The sequence below is a fragment of the Cololabis saira genome, chromosome 3 (assembly GCF_033807715.1).
Source record: "Cololabis saira isolate AMF1-May2022 chromosome 3, fColSai1.1, whole genome shotgun sequence".
In the NCBI taxonomy this organism is placed as follows: domain Eukaryota; kingdom Metazoa; phylum Chordata; class Actinopteri; order Beloniformes; family Belonidae; genus Cololabis; species Cololabis saira.
In genome coordinates, this window is record NC_084589.1 from 51,679,934 (window position 1) to 51,704,558 (window position 24,625).

General features: G+C 42.1%; 2 protein-coding genes across 3 annotated transcripts in view; both read left to right on the forward strand.

The window, feature by feature from the left end:
* The first annotated feature begins 328 nt into the window (after positions 1 to 328).
* LOC133440509 (uncharacterized) lies at positions 329 to 17,122 on the forward strand. The gene is made up of 5 exons (XM_061717781.1): positions 329 to 424; positions 7,578 to 7,934; positions 13,949 to 14,224; positions 15,148 to 15,207; positions 16,684 to 17,122. Exons 1-5 carry the CDS (start codon positions 340 to 342, stop codon positions 16,791 to 16,793), a joined length of 888 nt encoding a protein of 295 aa, XP_061573765.1. The 5' UTR covers positions 329 to 339; the 3' UTR covers positions 16,794 to 17,122.
* Positions 17,123 to 20,028: 2,906 nt separating this feature from the next.
* scn1ba (sodium channel, voltage-gated, type I, beta a) overlaps positions 20,029 to 24,625 on the forward strand; it is a 39,830-nt gene continuing 35,233 nt past the window's right edge. Inside the window, exon 1 of one of the 2 annotated variants that reach the window (XM_061717783.1) lies at positions 20,029 to 20,290. In XM_061717783.1, the coding sequence (XP_061573767.1) occupies positions 20,230 to 20,290 (61 nt within the window). In that variant the 5' untranslated portion in view covers positions 20,029 to 20,229. The remainder of the gene's footprint in view (positions 20,291 to 24,625) is intronic. The other variant, XM_061717782.1, reaches the window with a different exon arrangement.

Genomic DNA, 24,625 nt, shown 5'->3' on the forward strand with positions numbered 1-24,625 from the left:
CGTATTTTACGGGACGGGTGGCGACCCTAGATGTGACAGAGCTCAGAGTTAGAAGAAACTGAAGCCCTGATGACGAAGAACCCACCAAATACCTTTTTTTTTTACAAATCGACACTAAAAAAAAACCCTATTTACTTCCTTTTTAAGTCCCGAGAGCCACTTCTTCCTCCCCGGCTGGTACCAGTTCTGTTTTGGAGTTTACCTGTGTCGTATATAAGAAGAGAAACCCACGTGTCGGGGTTGTTTACGCCTCAAAGGCTTCCGTGGTAAAACGATACTTGTGAGGAAGCAAAGTTCAGTTTAAATCTGCTCTCAGAGGCGTTGAGGTCACGAAGCATTATGAGCCCGGTTCTGTCTCATCTCAGCTCCGCCCGGACCAAACAGAGATGGATCCTGTGGACGTTTCTCTCCTGCATGTTTTCAGGTAAAAATAACGTAACTTTTAAGACCTCGAGATTCTTTCTGGTCATATTATACAGGACTGACTCAGAAAATTAGAATATTGTGATAAAGTCCTTTATTTTCTGTAATGCAAAAATGTCATACATTCTGGATGTGGATGAAACTCAAATATCCTATCTCAAAAAATTAGAATATTCTGGGAATCTTAATCTTAAACTGTAAGCCATAATCAGTAATATTAAAATAATAAAAGGCTTGCAATATTTCAGTTGATTTGTAATGAATCCAGAATGTATGACATTTTTGTTTTTTTAATTGCATTACAGAAAATAAAGAACTTTATCACAATATTCTAATTTCTGAGACAGTCCTGTATATCATTATGTACGTAAACGTACTTTCTAAAGCTTTAAAGCTCCATACCGTAGAAAGTTAGTAAGGATTGTTGTCTAATCTGAAAGTTTGATCCGATCCATTTACTCTGAAACTGATCTGATACTTGTTCTTTACGATTATTTTAACTTTTAATCGCATTTCTGCAATCTGTGTCCTTTTATCTTTAGCTGTCTCCAACTCCAGCTCTGAGATTCAGTGGGTCGTGTTTTGTTGTAAACATTTGAACTAATTGTCGGCATAAATGGGACAGTTTTGGATCGTTTTATTCTTGGTAACTCAGACTTCAGTCCAGTTATTCACCTGGTTGGAAAGAACGTATTAAAGTTTAATAGGTTTTTCCACAACAGTCCTGACACATTGGTGAAGGTTCCTCTCACTCAGGAGAACCTCAGGGCTCCATCCTGGGGTCCCGGGCTATCTTCAGTTTTTATGTTGCCTTTGGGGCCTGTTTCATTTTTCTGATGATCAAAAATAAAAGATAAAAGTTTTCCCATAAAGTTGGAGGTTATTTTTTTCTTTTTTTGTTTGTCTTTTCATTTACAATCGTTTCAGGAGAAAAGTCAAGGCAAGTTTATGTGTACAGCACAATTCAACACAAGGTAATTCAAAGTGCTTTACAACATTAAAAGCTGCAAGACACAATTAAACAGTAAATAACAAATACAATGAGGGGGCGTGGCCATCGGGGGTGGGGGGCGTTTGCTGAGACTGTTGCTCCGAGCAGAAACGTTGCTGTGGACGGGTGTGGCTGTCAGGTGATCTGAAGCTACCGGAGATGATGGAGTCGCACCGTGTCTTGGTGACGGTGATATTATTACCAAACATGATATTATTATTGTTAGTGAAAGATCCTTGTGTTCGTTTTTCTGCTGCACCATGAGAAAACAAACCTTTCTCAAACCACAAAGGTAGGAGAGAAATGCACCCGGTGGTCATGGATCCAGTCGTATTTATCGTAAAAAGGGAGGTGTTCTTTGTACCTGAACCTCATCTACCAAACATATCAGACCTTCAGCCGTATGTCCCTGTTTATTGCTTCCTTCTTAAGATATCAACCCAGATAACGGATGAAACCCATCATTGTTAAAACGTGTTTCTCTTAATTGTCTTCACCTAAAGAAACACTATTTAACAGCCTAGACCAGGGGTCAGCAACCCGCGGCTCTAGAGCCGCATGCGGCTCTTTAGCGCCGCCCTAGTGGCTCCTGGAGCTTTTTCAAAAATGTTTGACCTTTTTTTCCCTTTTTTCTTATTTTTTTCCTCTTTATATTTCTCTAAATTTCTCTTTTTTTCCTTTTTTCTTCCTTTTTTTTCTTTTCTTTTTTTCTTCTTTTTTTCTCTTTTTTTTCCTTTTTCTTTTCCTTTTTAATCTCGATATTTCGACTTTTTTCTCGACATTTCGACTTTTTTCTCGACATTTCGACTTTTTCCGCCTTTTGCCTTCATTCTAAGGCTTATACAAGACTTTTCATTTTTTGCAGCTCCAGACATATTAGTTTTTTGTGTTTTTGGTCCAATATGGCTCTTTCAACATTTTGGGTTGCCGATCTCTGGCCTAGTCATAAAACAGGAGTTGACCCTGCAAATAGAGAACCCTTCAAACTTTTAAACAATGTCATAAAATCCTAACATTCGTTAAGATGCACATACAGTATACTGGTAAGAAAGGTTTATGCCAACGAGCCACTGATGCAGATGCAAACAGCTTTCAGAAATCTGGGCGTGGCTGTTTGCGGCTGTTTTCAGTTGGGCCGACTTGGGCGGATCGTTGGAGTTGTTCAATCACGTGTTTTCAGTCAGACGGTGATTCATTAATAACTAAGACGTGGGTTTTTTTTAATAGTTCCCCAGACGGACTGGCCATCAGGCCCACCCCCCTCAAACAATGAACAATACATTTCTGGTATGATGAAGCCTGAAACCCCGTCCTCGTGTCCAGTCACAGCAAGCTGAAATTACCCAAGCTCTCGCTACAGGAGAAAAGAAATCCCAGGTTTTGTGGGGTTTGCTTGTTTTTGTGATGTGGGATTTTTTTTTAAGTATTATGAAGTCTCTTCCTTTATTTCTGCTGTTGCGTCATGGTTTTATGTGGTTCTTTCTAATTCTGTTGTAGATTTCAGTTTCACAACGTAGTTTAAAAAAAAGCCAACTTACTGAAGCCTGAAACTTCCTGCTTGTGTGTCTGTTGAAGCAGAGGAACATCCAACACGTGCAGGACTGGAGTTTTTATTCATTTATTTATTACGGATCTCCATCAGTCCTCACTGCAGTGAAGACTATTCTTCCTGGGGTCCAACATTGCACACATAAAACAATAAAATACAATCTTTACAATTAAAACAGAACTAAATCCAAACAAAAATGATCCGAGATGTGATGGAATTCAACCCTTAAATTGTTGAAACCAGCCAGAACCAAACAACAAAAATATTCAAATTTCACACACTCAGAATTTCAGAATAAAGCAAGAATTTCAGAATAAACCAACTAACTAAAACTGACTTCCTTGCTAAGTTCTGCTTTTCTTAATTTATTTTTGACTCTAGCTTTACTGTTTATCATGGTTAAATGTGGTGGAAGTTTATTCCAACGTGTTACTGCTCTAAACATCGTAGCCTCTTTAGTTTTTTGGTTCTTGGTAGAGCAGAGGAAAGTAGTGAACACCAGAAACAGATCTGGTTGCAGAGCCATGTTGAGTATTGATGGGTAGATGTGTGGTCTGCGTCGACGCGTACCACACGCCGTAGGCACGGCGTCGTTTTGACGCAGAACCATAACTCCGCCTTAAGTAAGTAAGTAATCCTCCTCATTTCACCAGCGGGCGGCGTACATTTAAAATACCCGACAAGACGAAGACTTCACACTACATTACCCACAATGCAGTGCACACTAGTATATAGGGTTGCCACCTTTCAGAAATAGAAATAAGGGACGCCCTGATTTCAGCAGCGCAGGAGCCAAAAAAAAGTTCCAAAACTTCTAAACTGAATAAAAATGTGTTTATTTTATATGAAAAAACAAAATGCTTTGATTTAAAGTTCAAAGTGCTTTAATAGCATTCACCTGTTCGCCTACAGGTGAAGAATATGGTGTAAAAGTTAATTTATTTCAATAATTCAACTAGAATATGGTGTAAAAGTTAATTTATTTCAATAATTCAACTAGAATATGGTGTAAAAGTTAATTTATTTCAATAATTCAACTAGAATATGGTGTAAAAGTTAATTTATTTCAATAATTCAACTAGAATATGGTGTAAAAGTTAATTTATTTCAATAATTCAACTAGAATATGGTGAAAAAGTTAATTTATTTCAATAATTCAACTAGAATATGGTGAAAAACTTAATTTATTTCAATAATTCAACTAGAATATGGTGTAAAAGTTAATTTATTTCAATAATTCAACTAGAATATGGTGAAAAAGTTAATTTATTTCAATAATTCAACTAGAATATGGTGAAAAAGTTAATTTATTTCAATAATTCAACTAGAATATGGTGTAAAAGTTAATTTATTTCAATAATTCAACTAGAATATGGTGTAAAAGTTAATTTATTTCAATAATTCAATTAGAATATGGTGTAAAAGTTAATTTATTTCAATAATTCAACTAGAATATGGTGTAAAAGTTAATGAAAATACGGTACCAATCGTGTCCCGTATTAGTTCAATACGGGACGCAACATTTTTTTCTCAAATAAAGGACAATTCCGTATTTTACGGGACGGGTGGCAACCCTACTAGTATAGCAACGGGCACCAGCTCCATGGCAACGGCGGCCCGAGCCCGGTGAGTCTTTACATGAGCAGTGAAGAGAGAGACGTTGCAGACGCAGCGTCAGATGATGATCCTTATCATTATCTGCAGGAATTTTACACAACTTTCTGTGCAAATTATGTCCACCTGAGAAAACAAGTCCGAGCTTCTGCCTTGTCAACTTCACATTTTAAACATCATTTGGAGTTAAAGCATCCGTCCAGTGTGAGAAAATATCTGCAAGTCCTTGACAATCAAAAAAAAAGTGATCAGGAAAAACCGAGAAGACCCAACAGCCCCGAACGACCCCAGTCCCACTGCTGCTCCTTCAGGGGGAGGATTTACCTGTAACAGGTAGAAACACTGATAATGGACGACATTGTTGGAGATTTACAGCCTAAGTAAAGTTGAAAAGCCACTAAAGCAGGGGTCTGCAACCCAAAATGTTTTAGAGCCGTATTGGACCAAAAACACAAAAAACTAATATGTCTGGAGCCGCAAAAAATGAAAAGTCTTGTATAAACCTTAAAATGAAGGAAACACATGCTGCATGTTTCTATATTAGTTAGAACTGGGGGAGATTTTTTTTTTCATTATGCACTTCGAGAAAAAAGTCGAAATGTCGATAAAAACGTCAAAATGTCGAGCAAAAAGTCAAAATGTCGAGCAAAAAGTCAAAATGTCTAGGAAATAATCAAAATTTCGTGAAAAAAGTCGAAATGTTGAGAAAAGTCAAAATTTCGAGAAAAAAGTTGAAAACAGATTAAAAAGGACAGGAAAAAAAAAACGAAGAAAAAAACGAAAAAAAAAGGTCCAACATTTTTGAAAAAGCTCCAGGAGCCACTAGGGCGGCGCTAAAGAGCCACATGCGGCTCTAGAGCCGCGGGTTGCCGACCCCTGCACTAGGACAATACATGATTGTTTACAACAGGGGTCTCCAACCCTGGTCCTGGTCCCTGTCCTGCATGTTTTACATGTTTCCTGCATCATCACACCTGATTCTAATTAAAGTTATTCTATGCAACTTCCTAGAGCTAGCAAGATTTGAAAGTGGCGCTTCCTCTAAGCCCCGCCCCCCCCCGCCCCCACCCACGAGCGCTCCGTCCAAAGCCACGCCCCCACAAACACGAACGCGCATACGATTATTAAACATTTTGGACAGCACATTTACAGCAAAACTACCCCATGTCTCATTCACCTGTAAGCGAGGCCGGTTTTAGGGGGGGCAGGGGGGGGCTGTGCCCACCCAAACGTGCCCACCGGCGTCTCCATCCCGGCACGGCAGCGCTGCGGTGCGCTGCAGGCTCTAAAGCAGGCTCTAAAGCCACGGCGTCTACGCCGTAGGGTACGGCGTAGCTGCGGCAACAGAGACGGCACGGCACCGCAGCGCGCTGCCGTTCACCGGCGCTCTCCGCTCTCGCTGTGAGACGCCTACATCCCCACGGACCCCATACAGCTTCCGAGCTGGAGCTGCTGCGGCTTTTCACGGCTGCGGCTGTTCACGTGTCCCCGCGGGCTGCTGCTGCTGCTGCTGCTGCTGCTGCTGCAGAGAGCAGCAGCAGCAGCAGCAGCAGCAGCAGCAGCAGCAGCAGCAGCAGCAGCAGCGGACTAACGGCTCCCGCTCCCCGGTCACACATAGCGGGACCGACCCGCTCTGGAAATAACTACCGGTACATAATAACTACATACTGGGGTCCGTGGCAGAAGGGAGGGAGGGAGGGGGGTTACACTGGGACACTGTGAGCCCAGGAAGACCCGTGGGAAGTGAACACGTCGGGCTTCTGGAAGCGAGTGCGCGCATGGGACAGGGCGGGGGGACGTGGTTTAAAATGAAGACATCTGATTGGTTCTTTCCCTTCCTGGACCTGGACCAATCCGTATCATTCGGACCGAATGGGGGGGGCTTAGAGGTGCCTCTTTCAAATCTTGCTAGCTGATCAAGGATCAGGGATTTGTTGCATAGAATACCTTTAATGGTCGTCATCATCTCGTCATTTTTATCAGGGTGCTGAAGCAGGAAACATCTAACATGCAGGACAAGGTCCTGAGCACCAGGGTTAAAGACTACTGGTGTACAAAAAGTGGAAAAGCGCCATAAGTCCTCTACTCCCGAGGAAACGCCAGAGTACGAACTGAGCCATCTAAGGTTTGGTCAAAATGAGCTTCCCGTCAGATCAGGGCTGGGTGATATGGACCAAAAGTCATATCTCCGTATTTTCTAGCTGAATGTTGATACTCGATATGTATCCTTATTTTTTCTGTGCCATAATTGGGGTTTCCCCCAAAGCATTATAGCATAGCATCTCTGTTAGCATCTCTGTTAGCATCTCTCTTAGCTTCATTTTTTCTGAGGCAAACCCTTAAAAAAACAGTCAGTTTCAATACAAAGCCTCGTGCCAAATGTCACACAGGTTCCTTTATTAACAGAGGTCTGCACAATATCAACATGTATAAAACAAATGAAATAAAAATAAACTGCCTGCATATATAGAATAAAAATGCTTCTTGAATAAAAAAAACCAAATAATATCCCTTTCCTGCATAACAAAAATACACACAGCAATTAAATTAAAATACACTGTGCAATTAATACAATGTAGACAGTAACAGGCAGACTTTTCCACTGAGGTTGGAATATTGCATCTCTTTGTGCAAATCTCAAATAATTACAACAAGCCGACTGTACATTTTCCATATTTTGTGACAGGAAAACTAACCTGTCAACACTGTCAGGTTTCAGCAACAAAGGTACTTTTTTGCCAGTGAGAAGAGTCAGCGTTGATGTTCAGTCAATTTGTCGCAAAATAAGCTATATCGATATAAACGATATTGTCTCGTGCCATATCGCGTTTGAAAATATATCGATATATATTAAAATCTCAATATATCGCCCAGCCCTGCGTCAGATCAATGATCCAAAATCCCGTGGAGGTTTGGCGTCGGTTCGGATCGCGGGGCTTCAGGGTCAGGAACTTCCTCCGTCACTGAACCCGTCTCCTAACCTTCATGTCTCCCCGTCAGGTTGTCTCTCCGTGGTCTCGGTCCACCAGCCCGCGGAGCTCGCCGCCGCTCTGGGCCGGGACGTCGTCCTGCCCTGCTCGCTCCGGCTGTCCGAGGACGAGCACATGCTGACGCCGCCCGTCCTGTACTGGCTGACCGAGCCCGAGGTCAAGGGTGTCCGGCTGTGGAGCCCCACGGAGGCGTACGTGGGACGGGTGGACCTCCTGAACCACAGCACGGACTCCCTGGACCGGTCCCTGCTGCTCAGGGCCGTCCGCTGGACGGACAGCAACCTGTACAAGTGCAAGGTTTCCATCAGGACCAGGACGGAGGGCAGCACCAGGAAGACGGGGGACAACACCGCACTCAGGGTTCACGGTGAGTAAAGGTCTACGTCTGGAAACGTCTGGAACGGTCTAGACCAGCGGTCAGCAACACAAAATGTTAAAGAGACATATTGGACCAAAAACACAAAAAACATGGAATGAACTTGGAATGAAGACACACATGCTGCATGTTTCTATATTAGTAAGAACTGGGAGAAGATTTCTTTTTTTCATTATGCACTTCAAGAAAAAAGTCGAAATGTCGAGAAAAAAGTCAAGATTTTGAGAAAAAAGTCGAAATGTCGCGATTAAAAAGGAAAGGAAAAAGGAAGAAAAAAAGAGAAAAAAAGGAAAAAAAGAAGAGAAAAAAAGAGAAAAAAAAAGAAAAAAAGGAAAAAAAAGGTCAAACATTTTTTTTAAATCTCCAGGAGCCACTAGGGCAGCGCTAAAGAGCCACATCCAGCTCTGGTTGCCGAGCCCTGGTCTGGATGATTGGGGGAGCCGCCATAGCAGGATGTCGGATATTACTTGATCCGTAGCACGGTAGCAATGACCTGCAAAGATTGCTCTACGGCGTGCTACAGTTGTTATTGGTGGCAGTTCACCACAGATCTGCTCCTTGGTTGGAGGAGTTTTCCAGGAGATGTTTCTGACACACATGAGGAGTCTGGTGCCGTTGAGCCGGTCTTGTAGTTCCTTCTTCATAGTCCAGGTCTCAGCACCGATAATAGGATGATTTAACACAGGCCCTGAAGAAAGAGACCTTGATGGAGGTTGAAATTCCTGACTGCCAGACTCTGAGGAGTTTGTTGCAAGCGTTCCAGGCTTGTCCCTTTCTGGCAAGAAAGTCTTTTCTGCTGTCAGCCACATACGAACCCAGATATTTAAAATCCTTGACTTCTTTGAAGTGTGATCCATCCGTGATGTAATACTTGGGTGGTTGGAGTCCTCGTTCATAAGCATGCATTCTGTTTTCTTTGACTTCAACTTGAATCCGACTTTGGCTGCGGCTTCTTCAAATGTGATGAGCAGGGTCTGGGCAGATGTTGTGTGCTCTGCGGTCAAATAGCCATAAACATATTGATAAGCCTGAATTTAACAAACTGCATGTTACAAAAAACCTCAAGAGCAGAATCTCAAAGCTGACGACTCGTTCAGCGTCAAGCATGGGCGGTGGAGGTGTGATGGTGAGGTGTGATTTAGGCTGACATTGACTTAATGTCAGAATCTGCCCGTGTAGGTGAGTTGAAGGTCATTTTAGGTGAGTTTAATGTAATTTTAGGTGAGTTGAAGGTCATTTAAGGTGAGTTGAAGGTCATTTGAGGTGAGTTTAATGTAATTTTAGGTGAGTTGAAGGTCATTTGAGGTGAGTTGAAGGTCATTGAGGTGAGTTGAAGGTCATTTGAGGTGAGTTGAAGGTCATTTGAGGTGAGTTTAATGTAATTTTAGGTGAGTTGAAGGTCATTTAAGGTGAGTTGAAGGTCATTTTAGGTGAGTTGAAGGTCATTTGAGGTGAGTTGAAGGTCATTTAAGGTGAGTTGAAGGTCATTTTAGGTGAGTTGAAGGTCATTGAGGTGAGTTGAAGGTCATTTGAGGTGAGTTGAAGGTCATTTGAGGTGAGTTTAATGTAATTTGAGGTGAGTTGAAGGTCATTTGAGGTGAGTTGAAGGTCATTTGAGGTGAGTTGAAGGTCATTTTAGGTGAGTTTAATGTAATTTTAGGTGAGTTGAAGGTCATTTGAGGTGAGTTGAAGGTCATTTTAGGTGAGTTGAAGGTCATTTGAGGTGAGTTTAATGTAATTTTAGGTGAGTTGAAGGTCATTTGAGGTGAGTTGAAGGTCATTTTAGGTGAGTTGAAGGTCATTTGAGGTGAGTTGAAGGTCATGTAGGTGAGTTGAAGGTCATTTTAGGTGAGTTGAAGGTCATTTGAGGTGAGTTGAAGGTCATTTTAGGTGAGTTGAAGGTCATTTGAGGTGAGTTGAAGGTCATTTGAGGTGAGTTGAAGGTCATTTGAGGTGAGTTGAAGGTCATTTGAGGTGAGTTGAAGGTCATTTGAGGTGAGTTTAATGTAATTTTAGGTGAGTTGAAGGTCATTTGAGGTGAGTTGAAGGTCATTTTAGGTGAGTTGAAGGTCATTTGAGGTGAGTTGAAGGTCATGTAGGTGAGTTGAAGGTCATTTTAGGTGAGTTGAAGGTCATTTGAGGTGAGTTGAAGGTCATTTGAGGTGAGTTGAAGGTCATTTGAGGTGAGTTGAAGGTCATTTGAGGTGAGTTTAATGTAATTTTAGGTGAGTTGAAGGTCATTTTAGGTGAGTTGAAGGTCATTTGAGGTGAGTTGAAGGTCATTTGAGGTGAGTTGAAGGTCATTTGAGGTGAGTTGAAGGTCATTTGAGGTGAGTTGAAGGTCATTTTAGGTGAGTTGAAGGTCATTTGAGGTGAGTTGAAGGTCATGTAGGTGAGTTGAAGGTCATTTTAGGTGAGTTGAAGGTCATTTGAGGTGAGTTGAAGGTCATTTGAGGTGAGTTGAAGGTCATTTGAGGTGAGTTGAAGGTCATTTGAGGTGAGTTGAAGGTCATTTGAGGTGAGTTGAAGGTCATGTAGGTGAGTTGAAGGTCATTTTAGGTGAGTTGAAGGTCATTTGAGGTGAGTTGAAGGTCATGTAGGTGAGTTGAAGGTCATTTGAGGTGAGTTGAAGGTCATGTAGGTGAGTTGAAGGTCATTTGAGGTGAGTTGAAGGTCATTTTAGGTGAGTTGAAGGTCATTTGAGGTGAGTTGAAGGTCATGTAGGTGAGTTGAAGGTCATTTGAGGTGAGTTGAAGGTCATGTAGGTGAGTTGAAGGTCATTTGAGGTGAGTTGAAGGTCATTTTAGGTGAGTTGAAGGTCATTTGAGGTGAGTTGAAGGTCATTTGAGGTGAGTTGAAGGTCATTTTAGGTGAGTTGAAGGTCATTTGAGGTGAGTTGAAGGTCATTTTAGGTGAGTTGAAGGTCATTTGAGGTGAGTTGAAGGTCATTTGAGGTGAGTTGAAGGTCATTTGAGGTGAGTTGAAGGTCATTTGAGGTGAGTTGAAGGTCATTTGAGGTGAGTTGAAGGTCATTTGAGGTGAGTTGAAGGTCATTTTAGGTGAGTTGAAGGTCATTTGAGGTGAGTTGAAGGTCATTTGAGGTGAGTTGAAGGTCATTTGAGGTGAGTTTAATGTAATTTTAGGTGAGTTGAAGGTCATTTTAGGTGAGTTGAAGGTCATTTGAGGTGAGTTGAAGGTCATTTGAGGTGAGTTGAAGGTCATTTGAGGTGAGTTGAAGGTCATTTTAGGTGAGTTAAAGGTCATTTGAGGTGAGTTGAAGGTCATTTGAGGTGAGTTGAAGGTCACTTTAGGTGAGTTGAAGGTCATTTGAGGTGAGTTGAAGGTCATGTAGGTGAGTTGAAGGTCATTTGAGGTGAGTTGAAGGTCATTTGAGGTGAGTTGAAGGTCATTTGAGGTGAGTTGAAGGTCATTTGAGGTGAGTTGAAGGTCATTTTAGGTGAGTTGAAGGTAATTTTAGGTGAGTTTAATGTAATTTGAGGTGAGTTGAAGGTCATTTGAGGTGAGTTGAAGGTCATTTGAGGTGAGTTTAATGTAATTTTAGGTGAGTTGAAGGTCATTTTAGGTGAGTTGAAGGTCATTTGAGGTGAGTTGAAGGTCATTTGAGGTGAGTTGAAGGTCATTTGAGGTGAGTTTAATGTAATTTTAGGTGAGTTGAAGGTCATTTTAGGTGAGTTGAAGGTCATTTGAGGTGAGTTGAAGGTCATTTGAGGTGAGTTGAAGGTCATTTGAGGTGAGTTGAAGGTCATGTAGGTGAGTTGAAGGTCATTTGAGGTGAGTTAAAGGTCATTTGAGGTGAGTTGAAGGTCATTTGAGGTGAGTTGAAGGTCATGTAGGTGAGTTGAAGGTCATTTGAGGTGAGTTGAAGGTCATGTAGGTGAGTTGAAGGTCATTTGAGGTGAGTTGAAGGTCATTTGAGGTGAGTTGAAGGTCATTTGAGGTGAGTTGAAGGTCATGTAGGTGAGTTGAAGGTCATTTTAGGTGAGTTGAAGGTCATTTGAGGTGAGTTGAAGGTCATTTTAGGTGAGTTGAAGGTCATGTAGGTGAGTTGAAGGTCATTTGAGGTGAGTTGAAGGTCATTTGAGGTGAGTTTAATGTAATTTGAGGTGAGTTGAAGGTCATTTGAGGTGAGTTTAATGTAATTTGAGGTGAGTTGAAGGTCATTTGAGGTGAGTTGAAGGTCATTTGAGGTGAGTTGAAGGTCATTTGAGGTGAGTTGAAGGTCATGTAGGTGAGTTGAAGGTCATGTAGGTGAGTTGAAGGTCATTTGAGGTGAGTTGAAGGTCATTTGAGGTGAGTTGAAGGTCATTTGAGGTGAGTTGAAGGTCATTTGAGGTGAGTTGAAGGTCATTTGAGGTGAGTTGAAGGTCATTTGAGGTGAGTTGAAGGTCATTTGAGGTGAGTTGAAGGTCATGTAGGTGAGTTGAAGGTCATTTGAGGTGAGTTGAAGGTCATTTGAGGTGAGTTTAATGTAATTTTAGGTGAGTTGAAGGTCATTTGAGGTGAGTTGAAGGTCATTTGAGGTGAGTTTAATGTAATTTTAGGTGAGTTGAAGGTCATTTGAGGTGAGTTGAAGGTCATTTGAGGTGAGTTGAAGGTCATTTGAGGTGAGTTGAAGGTCATTTGAGGTGAGTTGAAGGTCACCAACCTAGGTGTTAAAATGGACCCCGAACTCACTTTCGACACCCTCATCAAACACTTCTGCAGAACAGCTTTTTATCACCTCAGGAACATCAAACTCCATCCAACACTCACACTTAAGAAAGCTTATAGCTAAATATATCTTTTATATGCTCTGTTTTTACATACAGAAAAAAAATGTTCATGTTTTATTTATCTGCTCTGTAGCACAAGTGCGTTATAGATAAAATGTATTATTATTATGTTGATAGCAACAAAACCCTGGCGATGTGGTGCCAGAAGTTGACCACACTTAACAAGTATAAGTTAGAATCAGTACTTGAGTTGAGGGGGGGATGAGTGAAATAAAAACGGTCCAAATCATCCCCCCTGTAAAACTGCCATCCCTCCTTTCCATCCCTTATGTCATTTCATCAATGAATGTGGTTTTACTGCTATTTCAACATTTAGAGTCATCACCAGAAAAATAACACCAGAAAAATGTGACAATTTTCACCTTTTTCAGGTAAATTTTCACTTGAAATAAGTAGGAAAATCTGCCAGTGGAACAAGATTTATCTTCTTATTACAAGCAAAAAAATCTGTAGATTGTGAAAATCTACTTGAAACAGGTGAAAATTGTTGTTTTTTCCAGTGATGAGTCTTGTTTTAAGTGTAATGAGATTTTTTTTACTAAAATGAGACATTTTAACTAGAAATAAGACAAATATTCTTGTTAAGATTGTGAGTTTTTGCAGTGATCCATGTTACTTATCCTGTGAAGGACAGAGTCATATTGATAAGTTCAGAAAAGTGTTTTTTATTGTTGTGTTTTGATGTATTTGATGTAAGCCCAGTGGATATTTAAAGCTTACAGAAGGCTGCATTTAACTGCTGCTATGTCATTCCTGCAGTATTTCTGCAGCTGTTTTGGTCACTGCTATTATTTGTAATATATTATATTATTTGTAATCAGCACAAATTATCTGTCCCCGTATGATCAAATCCACCATCCTGCCTGATCTTTTTCTACAACTCGAGTACTGATTATAGTTAATATTATACTTGACATATACCTGTACGTATCTGCGCAGCACTTAGCAACCAAAACACCGCTGCATTGCATTGTGGGAAGTTTCTGCTTAACTAGTGTCCATCAATCCACACTAATACATTTCTCCAGAATGAGTATGGATAGTACATACTATTGAGTACGTACTAATGTTTCGGACGCACTAAAAAACCTCACATACTGTTTTTGCTACTCATTAGGGTGGAAGGATGGGATTTCAGACGCAGCCATGCATTTGTTTAAAAGCTGAAACCAAACCCACGTGGATGTCTCTGCTCTCTGCTCGTCCTTTCAGACAGCCTGGTCTTCAACCTGACGCGCCACAACGCCTCCCTGCTGCGCTGCCACGTCAACGTGTCCCCGCGGTCCGGCTTCGTCCTGTCCGTCCTCCACGCGGGACAGACGTGTCCCACGGTGGCGGCGGGCGTGGAGGACGTGGAGGACGTGGAGGACGCGGCGGGTCGCTTCACCACGCTGTCCCAGACCGTGGCCCTGCAGGGTCCCGGGAACTACGAGTGCCAGCTGAGCCTGGGAACGGAGGTCGTGGCCAGGAGCGTCTTCTGCCTGGACGGTGAGCCGCGTCGCTAAAACCGTTCCTTCTGTTTAAACTGGACCTATTATGGATCTAATACCTATTTCAAACAGGCGTTGAATGTCTTAAAAACAAGCTTTTGATTTTTTTTGCTAAATAAATTAGAAATTCAGCCTCTGATCCATGTCTTTATCTTCCCATTCTCTAACCTCATTATCTATGCAGGATTCTGAGTGGGCGGGGCTATGATAATGAGGCACAGCAGAGTTAGTTGTGGGCGTGGTTTGCATTTTAGTTCCGTAACGACGGGAGCAGAATCTTATTGGCTCGTAGATCCACATCACACTGGCCGGCGGCTGTACAGACACTGCAGAATCTGGTTGCTTTCCTCCTTCTCTGAGTTGGCAGGCTGAGGGGAGACCACTTTATATATGTTAAAGCAAGAAAAAAACACTTTATATATGTTAAAGCAAGAAAAAAACACTTTATATATGTTAAAGCAAGAAAAAACCTGTTTTTCATAATAAGTCCCATTTAAATAAATACAAAATGTAATTAATTCCACTTCAAATTATCCCCGAGCGACATCAGGACTAATTAAATACGCAGTTAAAGAGCAACAAGATTTGTACTGTCTTGAATATCCACTTTTTCTCTTTTTAATTTAATTTAATTTAATTTAATTTAATTTAATTTAATTTTATTTATTTATTTATTTCTATCCTGCATATTTAATTCTTGTACCCTTTTCAGTGTAACATTTGTGCTTTTTGAGTTTATTCTCTCATTTATCTCTTTACACTGGAAGCGTGGTGGGTAGGAAAATATGAAAAATTATGTATGTTGAATATTTGTAACCAATGCTCATTTTCTGGAATAAAAACATGTTTAATAAAAAGAAAAGATCGACAAGAGAAAAAAGTCCAACTAAAGCAGATATGTTTGTTGTTTTCACTTCTTAGAGACGGAAGAAGCTGGAGATGCAGAGAAACCCCCGACCCCGTCCAACCAGACGTGTTCCGGTGAGTGGGTCATGGTTACTGGCGGGGGGGGGTTGTAGACCTCACCTGTTCCGGGGGGGTGAGGGGTTGGGGGTGGGGGATATTGGGGGAATACACTGCTACCTGAAATCAAAATATTGACAGAGCTCAAGGTTTTTAGCACACAAGTAAAACAATGGCTGAAACTGAAACTGAAAAGCTTGTGAACATTGACTTTAATATACTGTACCACAGTATTATTTTAATTTTCTACATACATACGTACGTACGTACGTACGCACGCACGCACGCACGCACGCACGCACGCACGCACGCACGCACGCACGCACGCACGCACGCACACACACACACACACACACACACACACACACACACCCCCGAGCAATTATTACATAAACAATGGCAGGTAAAAACTCCCCTAGTGGGAGAAAAGCCTTAATCCAAACAGTGGCAAGAAAAACTCCCCTTTAGGAGGAAGAAACCTTGAGCAGGACCAGGCTCGTAAGGGGGGACCCTCCTGCCGAGGGCCAGACTGGGGGAGTCAGGGACGTAAGCAGCACACAGCAGGCAGGTGGAAGCAGCAACGGGATGACCAGAGGGGGGGGGGGGGGGACCGCAGGCCAGAACGCAGCTCCCGAGGCTCCGGCCTGCAAACATGCACAAAAGAGAAAAAAGGGGGCCGGCACAAGAAACTACAAGAGTGATGGACAAAACGATAGCTATGAGATATTTATAATAAATAAAAATGGAAATGGAGAAGAGGAAAAGGAGAGGAGAAGAAGGGTGAGAGGCACCGCCCAGCGGATCATGTCGGTGCCCCCCTGCAGAATAAGCCTATAGCAGCATATCTACCACCAAGCTATATTTGAGACTAACTATTATAGTCTTGTTCTATAGCTGCAACTATGACTACTGACTCTAACACACTAGAGTTTACACTACCTAGAGATTTACCAACACCAGCTAGAGGTTTACTAAACACTAACTATAGGCTTTACTAAACAGAAAGGTTTTAAGTTTAGTTTTAAAGGTGGAGGTGGTGTCAGCCTCCTTAACCCAGATTGGAAGTTGGTTCCATAGTAATGGTGCCTGATAGCAGAACGCCCGCCCTCCAAATCTACATTTAGATACTCTAGGAACTACGAGTAAACCTGCACTCCGACAACGGAGAGCTCTGCCAGGAACATAAGGCACTATCAGGTCTGGTTTGTGTTTTTGCTTCTTGTCTTTGTCTGTATTCTGTTTATTCTGTTTTGCATGTTTTGTATTTTAATGGTTTTGAACTGGTTTAACTCTGCTTTCGAATTTTAAGTAAAGGCCTAACCAGGGACAGGGGTTGCAAATTAGCTCTGGCTAGAAACCTGTATGTATTACATCTGTTTGGTAATTTTTATTAAATAATGGTTGATACATTTGTCCCTGTTCAATAAACGTAATAATAATAATAATAATTGTGGACCTCACCTGATGCAGGTGTGCTTGTTCTCCCCGTGACAGATACAGAGGTCACGCTGCACCCGGAGCCCTGGCCGCTCTACATCTCCCTGCTGCTGGTCTCCTCCATCTCTCTGCTGAGCGTCGTCACGGTGATGCTGGTCCGCAGATGAGCCCCGGCCAGGCCAGGCCGGTTCGGTCCGGTCTGATCCAGTCTGGTCCGGTGCGGTCCGGTCTGGTCCAGAAACAGAACTGAGAGGGGGGGGGGGGACACCTGCTCAGGAAATCCACCCAACAGTTACAAATGTTCCACTAAAGGGGAAATATTTCTGAGAAAACACATCGGTGCATCTTTCTATTTCTAACTGAAGGATATACAGGACTGTCTCAGAAAATTTGAATATTGTGATTTTCTGTAATGCAATTACAAAAACAAAAATGTCATACATTCTGGATTCATTACAAATTAACTGAAATATTGCAAGCCTTTTATTATTTTAATATTGCTGATCATGGCTTACAGCTTAAGAAAACTCAAATATCCTATCTCAAAAAATTTAAATATTCTGGGAATCTTAATCTTAAACTGAAAGCCATGATCAGCAATATTAAAATAATAAAAGGCTTGCAATATTTCAGTTGATTTGTAATTAATCCAGAATATATGAAGAAAGAATACCCTTAAAAAGGAAAACGTCCATAGTTATGCATTTATTCAATGCCAAAACTTCATACAATGTACAAAGAAAGTGCATTTGTATATATTTCCTCACTGCCTGCTAGGCTTGTAAATGTAAACACTGTTGGACAAATTAAAGTGCATGAACAAGAGTGCGGTGTCAACCGCATAAATCCATTATGTGTGTTGTAATAAAATATCGATATTTGCAGTGAGTTTATCGATTATTTATTGCGACAGAGAGCGCAACAATATATTGCAATATCGATTTTTTTATCGAATATATATAGCCTATATATATATATATATATATATATATATATATATATATATATATATATATATATTAGTTGATCCTTGTGTCAGAAACTAGTTCACCTCTTCTGCACTACTCATGCAGCTTCCTGACCTTCACTTCTTCTGTTACGTTACTTTGTCTCCCCCTAGCGGCGACTCCGCGCATGCGCACACAACATTACCCTCTACTACCGTGGTCCTGTATTTTATGTAATAAAGAGAACTACAACAACCAGCAGCAGTTTCACGCTAATCTGTGGATAAATGATCTGATCTGATCTGATCTGTGGATAAAATATATATATATATATATATTTTTTTTTTAGTTCGTTGGAAAATAACGTTTCCATGGTGACGTGTGAGACTAAAGTGTCAGTCTGACTGTTTAAGGGGTTGAAAGTGTTGGGAGAACATGAGAAGGAAGTCTTTTGGACGGATGAGACAGAACTGGAGCTTCACGGGTCCTCCAGCAGAATCATGACCCAAAACACAAAACCAGAACCAGAACCAGAACCTGGAACCTGCATCATCTGTGGAAACATCTGGAACCTGCATCATCTGTGGAAACATCTGGAACCTGCACCATCTGTGGAAACATCTGGAACCTGCACCATCTGTGGAAACATCTGGAACCTGCACCATCTGTGGAAACATCTGGAACCTGCACCATCTGTGGAAACATCTGGAACCTGCACCATCTGTGGAAACATCTGGAACCTGCATCATCTGTGGAAACATCTGGAACCTGCATCATCTGTGGAAACATCTGGAACCTGCATCATCTGTGGAAACATCTGGAACCTGCATCATCTGTGGAAACATCTGGAACCTGCACCATCTGTGGAAACATCTGGAACCTGCACCATCTGTGGAAACATCTGGAACCTGCACCATCTGTGGAAACATCTGGAACCTGCACCATCTGTGGAAACATCTGGAACCTGCACCATCTGTGGAAACATCTGGAACCTGCACCATCTGTGGAAACATCTGGAACCTGCACCATCTGTGGAAACATCTGGAACCTGCATCATCTGTGGAAACATCTGGAACCTGCATCATCTGTGGAAACATCTGGAACCTGCATCATCTGTGGAAACATCTGGAACCTGCATCATCGGTGGAAACATCTGGAACCTGCATCATCTGTGGAAACATCTGGAACCTGCATCATCTGTGGAAACATCTGGAACCTGCACCATCTGTGGAAACATCTGGAACCTGCACCATCTGTGGAAACATCTGGAACCTGCACCATCTGTGGAAACATCTGGAACCTGCATCATCTGTGGAAACATCTGGAACCTGCAGCTGGAGAAGAAACCTTCAGACCTGAGACACCTGTCTCCAGGTGGACATGAGGACCAGGACACCCGTCTACAGACACTCGGGGCTGTAACTGACTCTGACTCCACCGTCAGTTTATTTTCATATTTTTCTGTAACTCCCTCAGAATAAGAGAATAAAACCTTTTCACACATTTTTTGTCATTTTCTACTTGAATTTTTTTTTTTACCTGAAGTGAACTCCACTTTTGAAATGACACCAAATATTCTTTAACGATGACAACTGATTACATTAACCCTTGTACTGTCTTTGGGTCAAAATGACCTAATTCTCCTGTTCCCTCTTTCCTCCTGCTCTCTCCTTCCTTCTCCCTTCCTCTTTTCTCCCTTCCTTCCTTCCTTCCTTCCTTCCTTCCTTCCTTCCTTCCTTCCTTCCTTCCTTCCTTCCTTCCTTCCTTCCTTCCTTGCGTGTAGGAAGGAAGGACATTTGATTTACTTTTACCCGTTCAAACGCAGGAGGAAGGAATGAAAACAGAAGACTGTTACCATGACAACGGCTCCATACCCCCCCCCCCCCATCCCAGAGAGCCGCGGCCGCGCGCCTCTGACCTCATGGGGGGGTCGGATGATGATGATGATGATGATGATGATGATGAGGAGGAGGACCAGGGAGATGCGCGCCCCCGTCTCCCTGCTCGGACACGCGCAGATGAGCAACAGCCGCGTGATTTCCGTGATTTCCGTGATTGTTGTGAAACAGACACTCGGACATCCATCCACGCCGGCTGGAGCCGCTGCGCGCTCCCGTGACCCAGCTGCGCGCTCCCGTGACCCAGCTGCGCGCTCCCGTGACCCAGCTGCGCAGCCTTGGATTAGCGGGAGCGCGCCCGGAGCTCGGAGCCCGGAGAGTCGGGACTCCACGACCCGCGGACCGGAGCTTTATTCCCACTGGGAATAAAGACCTGCAAGGACCCGTCCCCCCCTCTGGACGGACAGAAGTGAAGCCCCGCCCACAGTCCCGGCAGCGTGGGACTGGCTCCTCCTCCTCATCTCCATCCTCATCCTCCTCTTCCTCCTGCCGGACTTTTAAACCCGCTCAGCTCGAGTTGTTGCGTGAAGACTCTCATCATCAGCAGCAGCCGGAGCAGCCGGAGCAGCCGGAGCCCTGCGAGTGTGTGTTGGTGCGTGTGTTTTAAGTGTGTGTCCCGCTCTGAAGCGCGTGCTAGTGTGTGTTGGTGCGTGTGTATCTGAGTGTGTGTCCCGCTCTGACGCGCGTGCTAGTGTGTGTTGGTGTGTGTGTATCTGAGTGTGTGTCCCGCTCTGAAGCGCGTGTCCGCCGAGGTCAGGATGCCCGCCGTGCACGAGCCGCCGCTGGTCCTGATGCTGCTGACCCTGCTGGCCCTTCAAGGTGAGTGTTGCCATGGTGACCGCTTCCCTCTCCTGATGCACCGCTGTTGGGTCTCCCCGTGTGTGTGTGTGTGTGTGTGTGTGTGTGTGTGTGTGTGTGTGTGTGTGTGTGTGTGTGTGTGTGTGTGTGTGTGTGTGTCACATTACTGTGATGGGTTTTCCCGCTAAAAGCACAGCTGTTGTGATTTTTCTGCTTCCAACTGATGAACTGATGGAGTGACAGATTGACGGTGGAAGGAAAACTCTCTCTCTCACACACACACACACACACACACACACACACACACACACACACACACACACACACACACACACACACACACACACTCGCATCACGTTTCTATGGCAACCGACTTCAAAACAAAAGTCTGGAAAGCAAAATGAAGAACCCAACATGGATGGATGGATGATGGATGGATGATGGATGGATGATGGATGGATGGATGATGGATGGATGATGGATGGATGATGGATGGATGGATGATGGATGGATGATGGATGGATGATGGATGGATGATGGATGGATGATGGATGGATGGATGGATGGATGGATGGATGGATGGATGGATGGATGGATGGATGGATGGATGGATGGATGGATGGATGGATGGATGATGGATGGACGGACGGACGGACGGACGGACGGACGGACGGACGGACGGACGGACGGACGGACGGACGGTGGATGGATGGATGGATGGATGGATGGATGGATGGTGGATGGATGGATGGATGGATGGATGGATGGATGGATGGATGGATGGATGGATGATGGATGGAGGGATGGATGGATGGATGGATATATAAATGGATGGATGATGGATGGATGGATGGATGATGGATGGATGATGGATGATGGATGGATGATGGATGGATGGTCTGATCCATTTCCCAGCATGCATCTGTACAAGCGGAGGGTGAAAACATGAGGCCACACAGGAAATGTGATGTTGTTTCGGTGGGAGAAGAAAGGAAGAAAGGAAGCTTTGTGACGAGAAAAAGAACGAGAGGAGACGAGTGGAAGACAGGAAGGATGACGCAACAGAGGAATATTAACAGCCAGATGATGAGCTGCACTTCACCTCCTCTGTGATGGTAGTTTAGTAGTTTATACCTAGAGCCTGTACAGGCCTTGCTCTCCCGGTGACACTAATATACACCAGCGTGTCATCTGCATATTTATGGTAGTTTATTTTGTTGTTCTTTATAACAGAAACACAAACAAGCATTTCCTCTTTAAAACTGATCTACAACCAGGTTTTCTCCCTTAACGACGGCGTGAATCACCGAAAACAAAAACGTTGAAGTGAAGGTGCAGCGATAATACGGAAGAGTATTAGGGCCATGCAGGAGAAGAAATACTTGAGAGGGGAAGATTTTTTTTATGGTGCACTTCGAGAAAAAAGTTGAAATGTCGAGAAAAAAGTCGAAATGTTGAGAATCATATTGAATACAATTTCAAAAATAAAGTCGAAGTTTTGACTTTTTCCTCAACATTTCAACTTTTTTCTCAAAATTGTACTTCAATATTAACCTCGACATTTCGACTTTTTTCTCAACATTTCGACTTTTTTCTCAACATTTCGACTTTTTTCTCGACATTTCAACTTTTTTCTCAACATTTTGACTTTTTTCTCGACATTTCGACTTTTTTCTCGACATTTCAACTTTATTGATGAAAATTTTACTTTTTTCTCGAAATTGTACTTCAACATTATTCTCGACAATTTGACTTTTTCCTCGACATTTCAACTTTTTTCTAGACATTTCGACCTTTTTCTCGAAGTGCATGATGCAAAAAAAAATCTTCCTCCTCTAAAATGGCCCATCAAGTTGAGTGTTGCCATGGAGCCTGTACAGGCCTCACTCTCCCGCTGACACTAATATATACCAGCGTGTCATCTGTATAAGTAGGTCGTTTATTTTGTTGTTCTTTATAACAGAAACACAAACAAGCATTTCCTCCTTAAAACTGATCTACAAGCAGGTTTTCTCCCTTAACGACGGCGTGAATCACCGAAAACACAAAACATTGAAGTGAAGGTGCAGCGATAATATGGAAGAGTATTAGCGTCATGGAGGAGAAAAAATACTTAAAAGAGGAAGATTTTTTTTTATTATGCACTTCGAGAAAAAAGTCAAGATGTAGAGAATAATATTGAAATACAATTTCAAGAATGAAGTCAAAGTTTCGCCTTTTTTCTCAACATTTTAACTTTATTCACAACATTTCGACTTTTTTCTCGACATTTGAACTTTTTCTCGAAATTGTACTTCAACATTATTCTCAACATTTCGACTTTTTTCTCGACATTTTGACTTTATTGAGGAAATTTTGACTTTTTCCTCGACATTTCAACTTTTTTCTCGACATTTCAACTTTATTGAGGAAATTTTGACTTTTTCCTCGACATTTCAACTTTTTTCTCGACATTTTGACTTTTTTCTCGACATTTCAAGTTTTTCTCGAAATTGTACTTCAACATTATTCTCAACATTTCGACTTTTTTCTCGACATTTCAACTTTATTGATGAAAATTTGACTTTTTTCTCGAAATTGTACTTCGTTATTCTCGACATATTGACTTTTTTCTCAACATTTCAACTTTTTTCTCGAAGCGCATAATGAAAAAAAATCTTCCTCCTCTAAAATATGATTGACCCGTAATTATCTGATTGGTGGGGGGGGGTAAACAAATATCCATTTGTATATGTATTGTAGCTGATTTTCCAGGTAGTGATGATAGAAGTTTGGTGCTGCGTTTCCTCCTCATGCTTTGGGTTTCTAATAGGGCTGGGGATCCATTCAAATGTCAAGAATCAATTCTTTCCGATTCTTAAGATTCAGAATTGATTATCAAGATTTCATCCGATCCGATTAGATTCCGATATTGATTTGGGTTAGTGTTAATAAAACTGTTTTTTGAGTTGTTGCATGAATTATATGACTGTAGTTCTGCAACATATTACTACTAGTATTATATTGAGATTCAACAGCAAGTATTGCAGCTAATGATGCTGTAAGGACCAATCAGCTCCCAGAATGCTGATAGAACTGAAACAGAAACATCGTGGGTCAGAATTACCAAACAGATCAGTTTTATTTTTTCCCACATTCCGTTTTTATTTGTTCCATTTTCAGTCTATTTTGGTTTTTAATTTTTGAGCATTTGGTTTTTAGCATTTTTTTGCAAATGTAACCCCAAGACAGTATATAAAGTAATGAAATATAGACAATTTATGCAATTATAACTGAAAACTTTAATGTTTTCATACCTTTAAACATATTTAAAGACAAAAACATGGCACCAGTTATTCTCATGTCCAACAAAACATTCCTTTTTTGGGGATAAACAAAAAAATAACCAAAAGTTGTAATTTAATGATGAAAAAAAACAAAAACATAAATAAATTAAAAAAAAAAAAAAAAAATCCATCTTTAGACATATGAATCGATTTTTAGGAATTAATATGAGAATCGATTTAGAATCTGAAAATCGATTTTTTCAACACAGGCCTAGTTTCTAAAGAGTTGTGAGTTTGATTCTTGGTGGTTTATTTTTCCAGTAAAACTTTGTTATGATATAGTGGAGTGATTTGAACCGTGATGGTGAGGGTTGGGATGGAATCGTACTGAGAGTCGCAGCCCATCCAGACCTCGGACTAATGCATCTCTGCATCTCTGCATCTCTGCGTCACGGAGCCTTTTAGTCTCAAGTTTCAACTTCTGGTCAACAGGAAGCTGGAACAAGCGAACCACTGTCTTCCCCGAGGAATCTGTTCTCATTCCATCATCCCTCCATCGCTCCATCCAGCCATCCATCAGCCCTCCGTCCATTATCTGCACTGGCTTGTTCCCGTCAGGCTGGCGGGGTCGGCTGGAGTCGGTCCTGCTCTGAGAGGCAGATCTTTAGCTCTGAAACACAAAGAAAACAAGTGCTGAACATTTTTACCGTGAAAACAGTCGGCGATGGAGAGAATATAGTTTCTGTTCGACCGTTTAAAAACTCAGATTCAACACAGGCCTGTCATTCTATTTGATTCGGGAGCATGGCATCAGTCCTGGTGGTGCGTTTCCATGGCAACCGGCTTGAAACAGTAGTCTGAAAAGTGAGATGAAGAACCCAAGATGGATGGATTTTGCACCAAGTCAGTCGTGGTGAAAAATGTGATATTTAATGGTTTGCATTAATGGGTGTGGCCTAACGGCTCAACAGCGCCCCCTAGAAAACTTTGTGCCTCAAGCCCCACAATACGGTTTGACGTACATGCACGAAAATCGGTACACACCTGTATCATGTCGCAACTTAAAGAAAAGTCTCTTGGAGCCATGGCC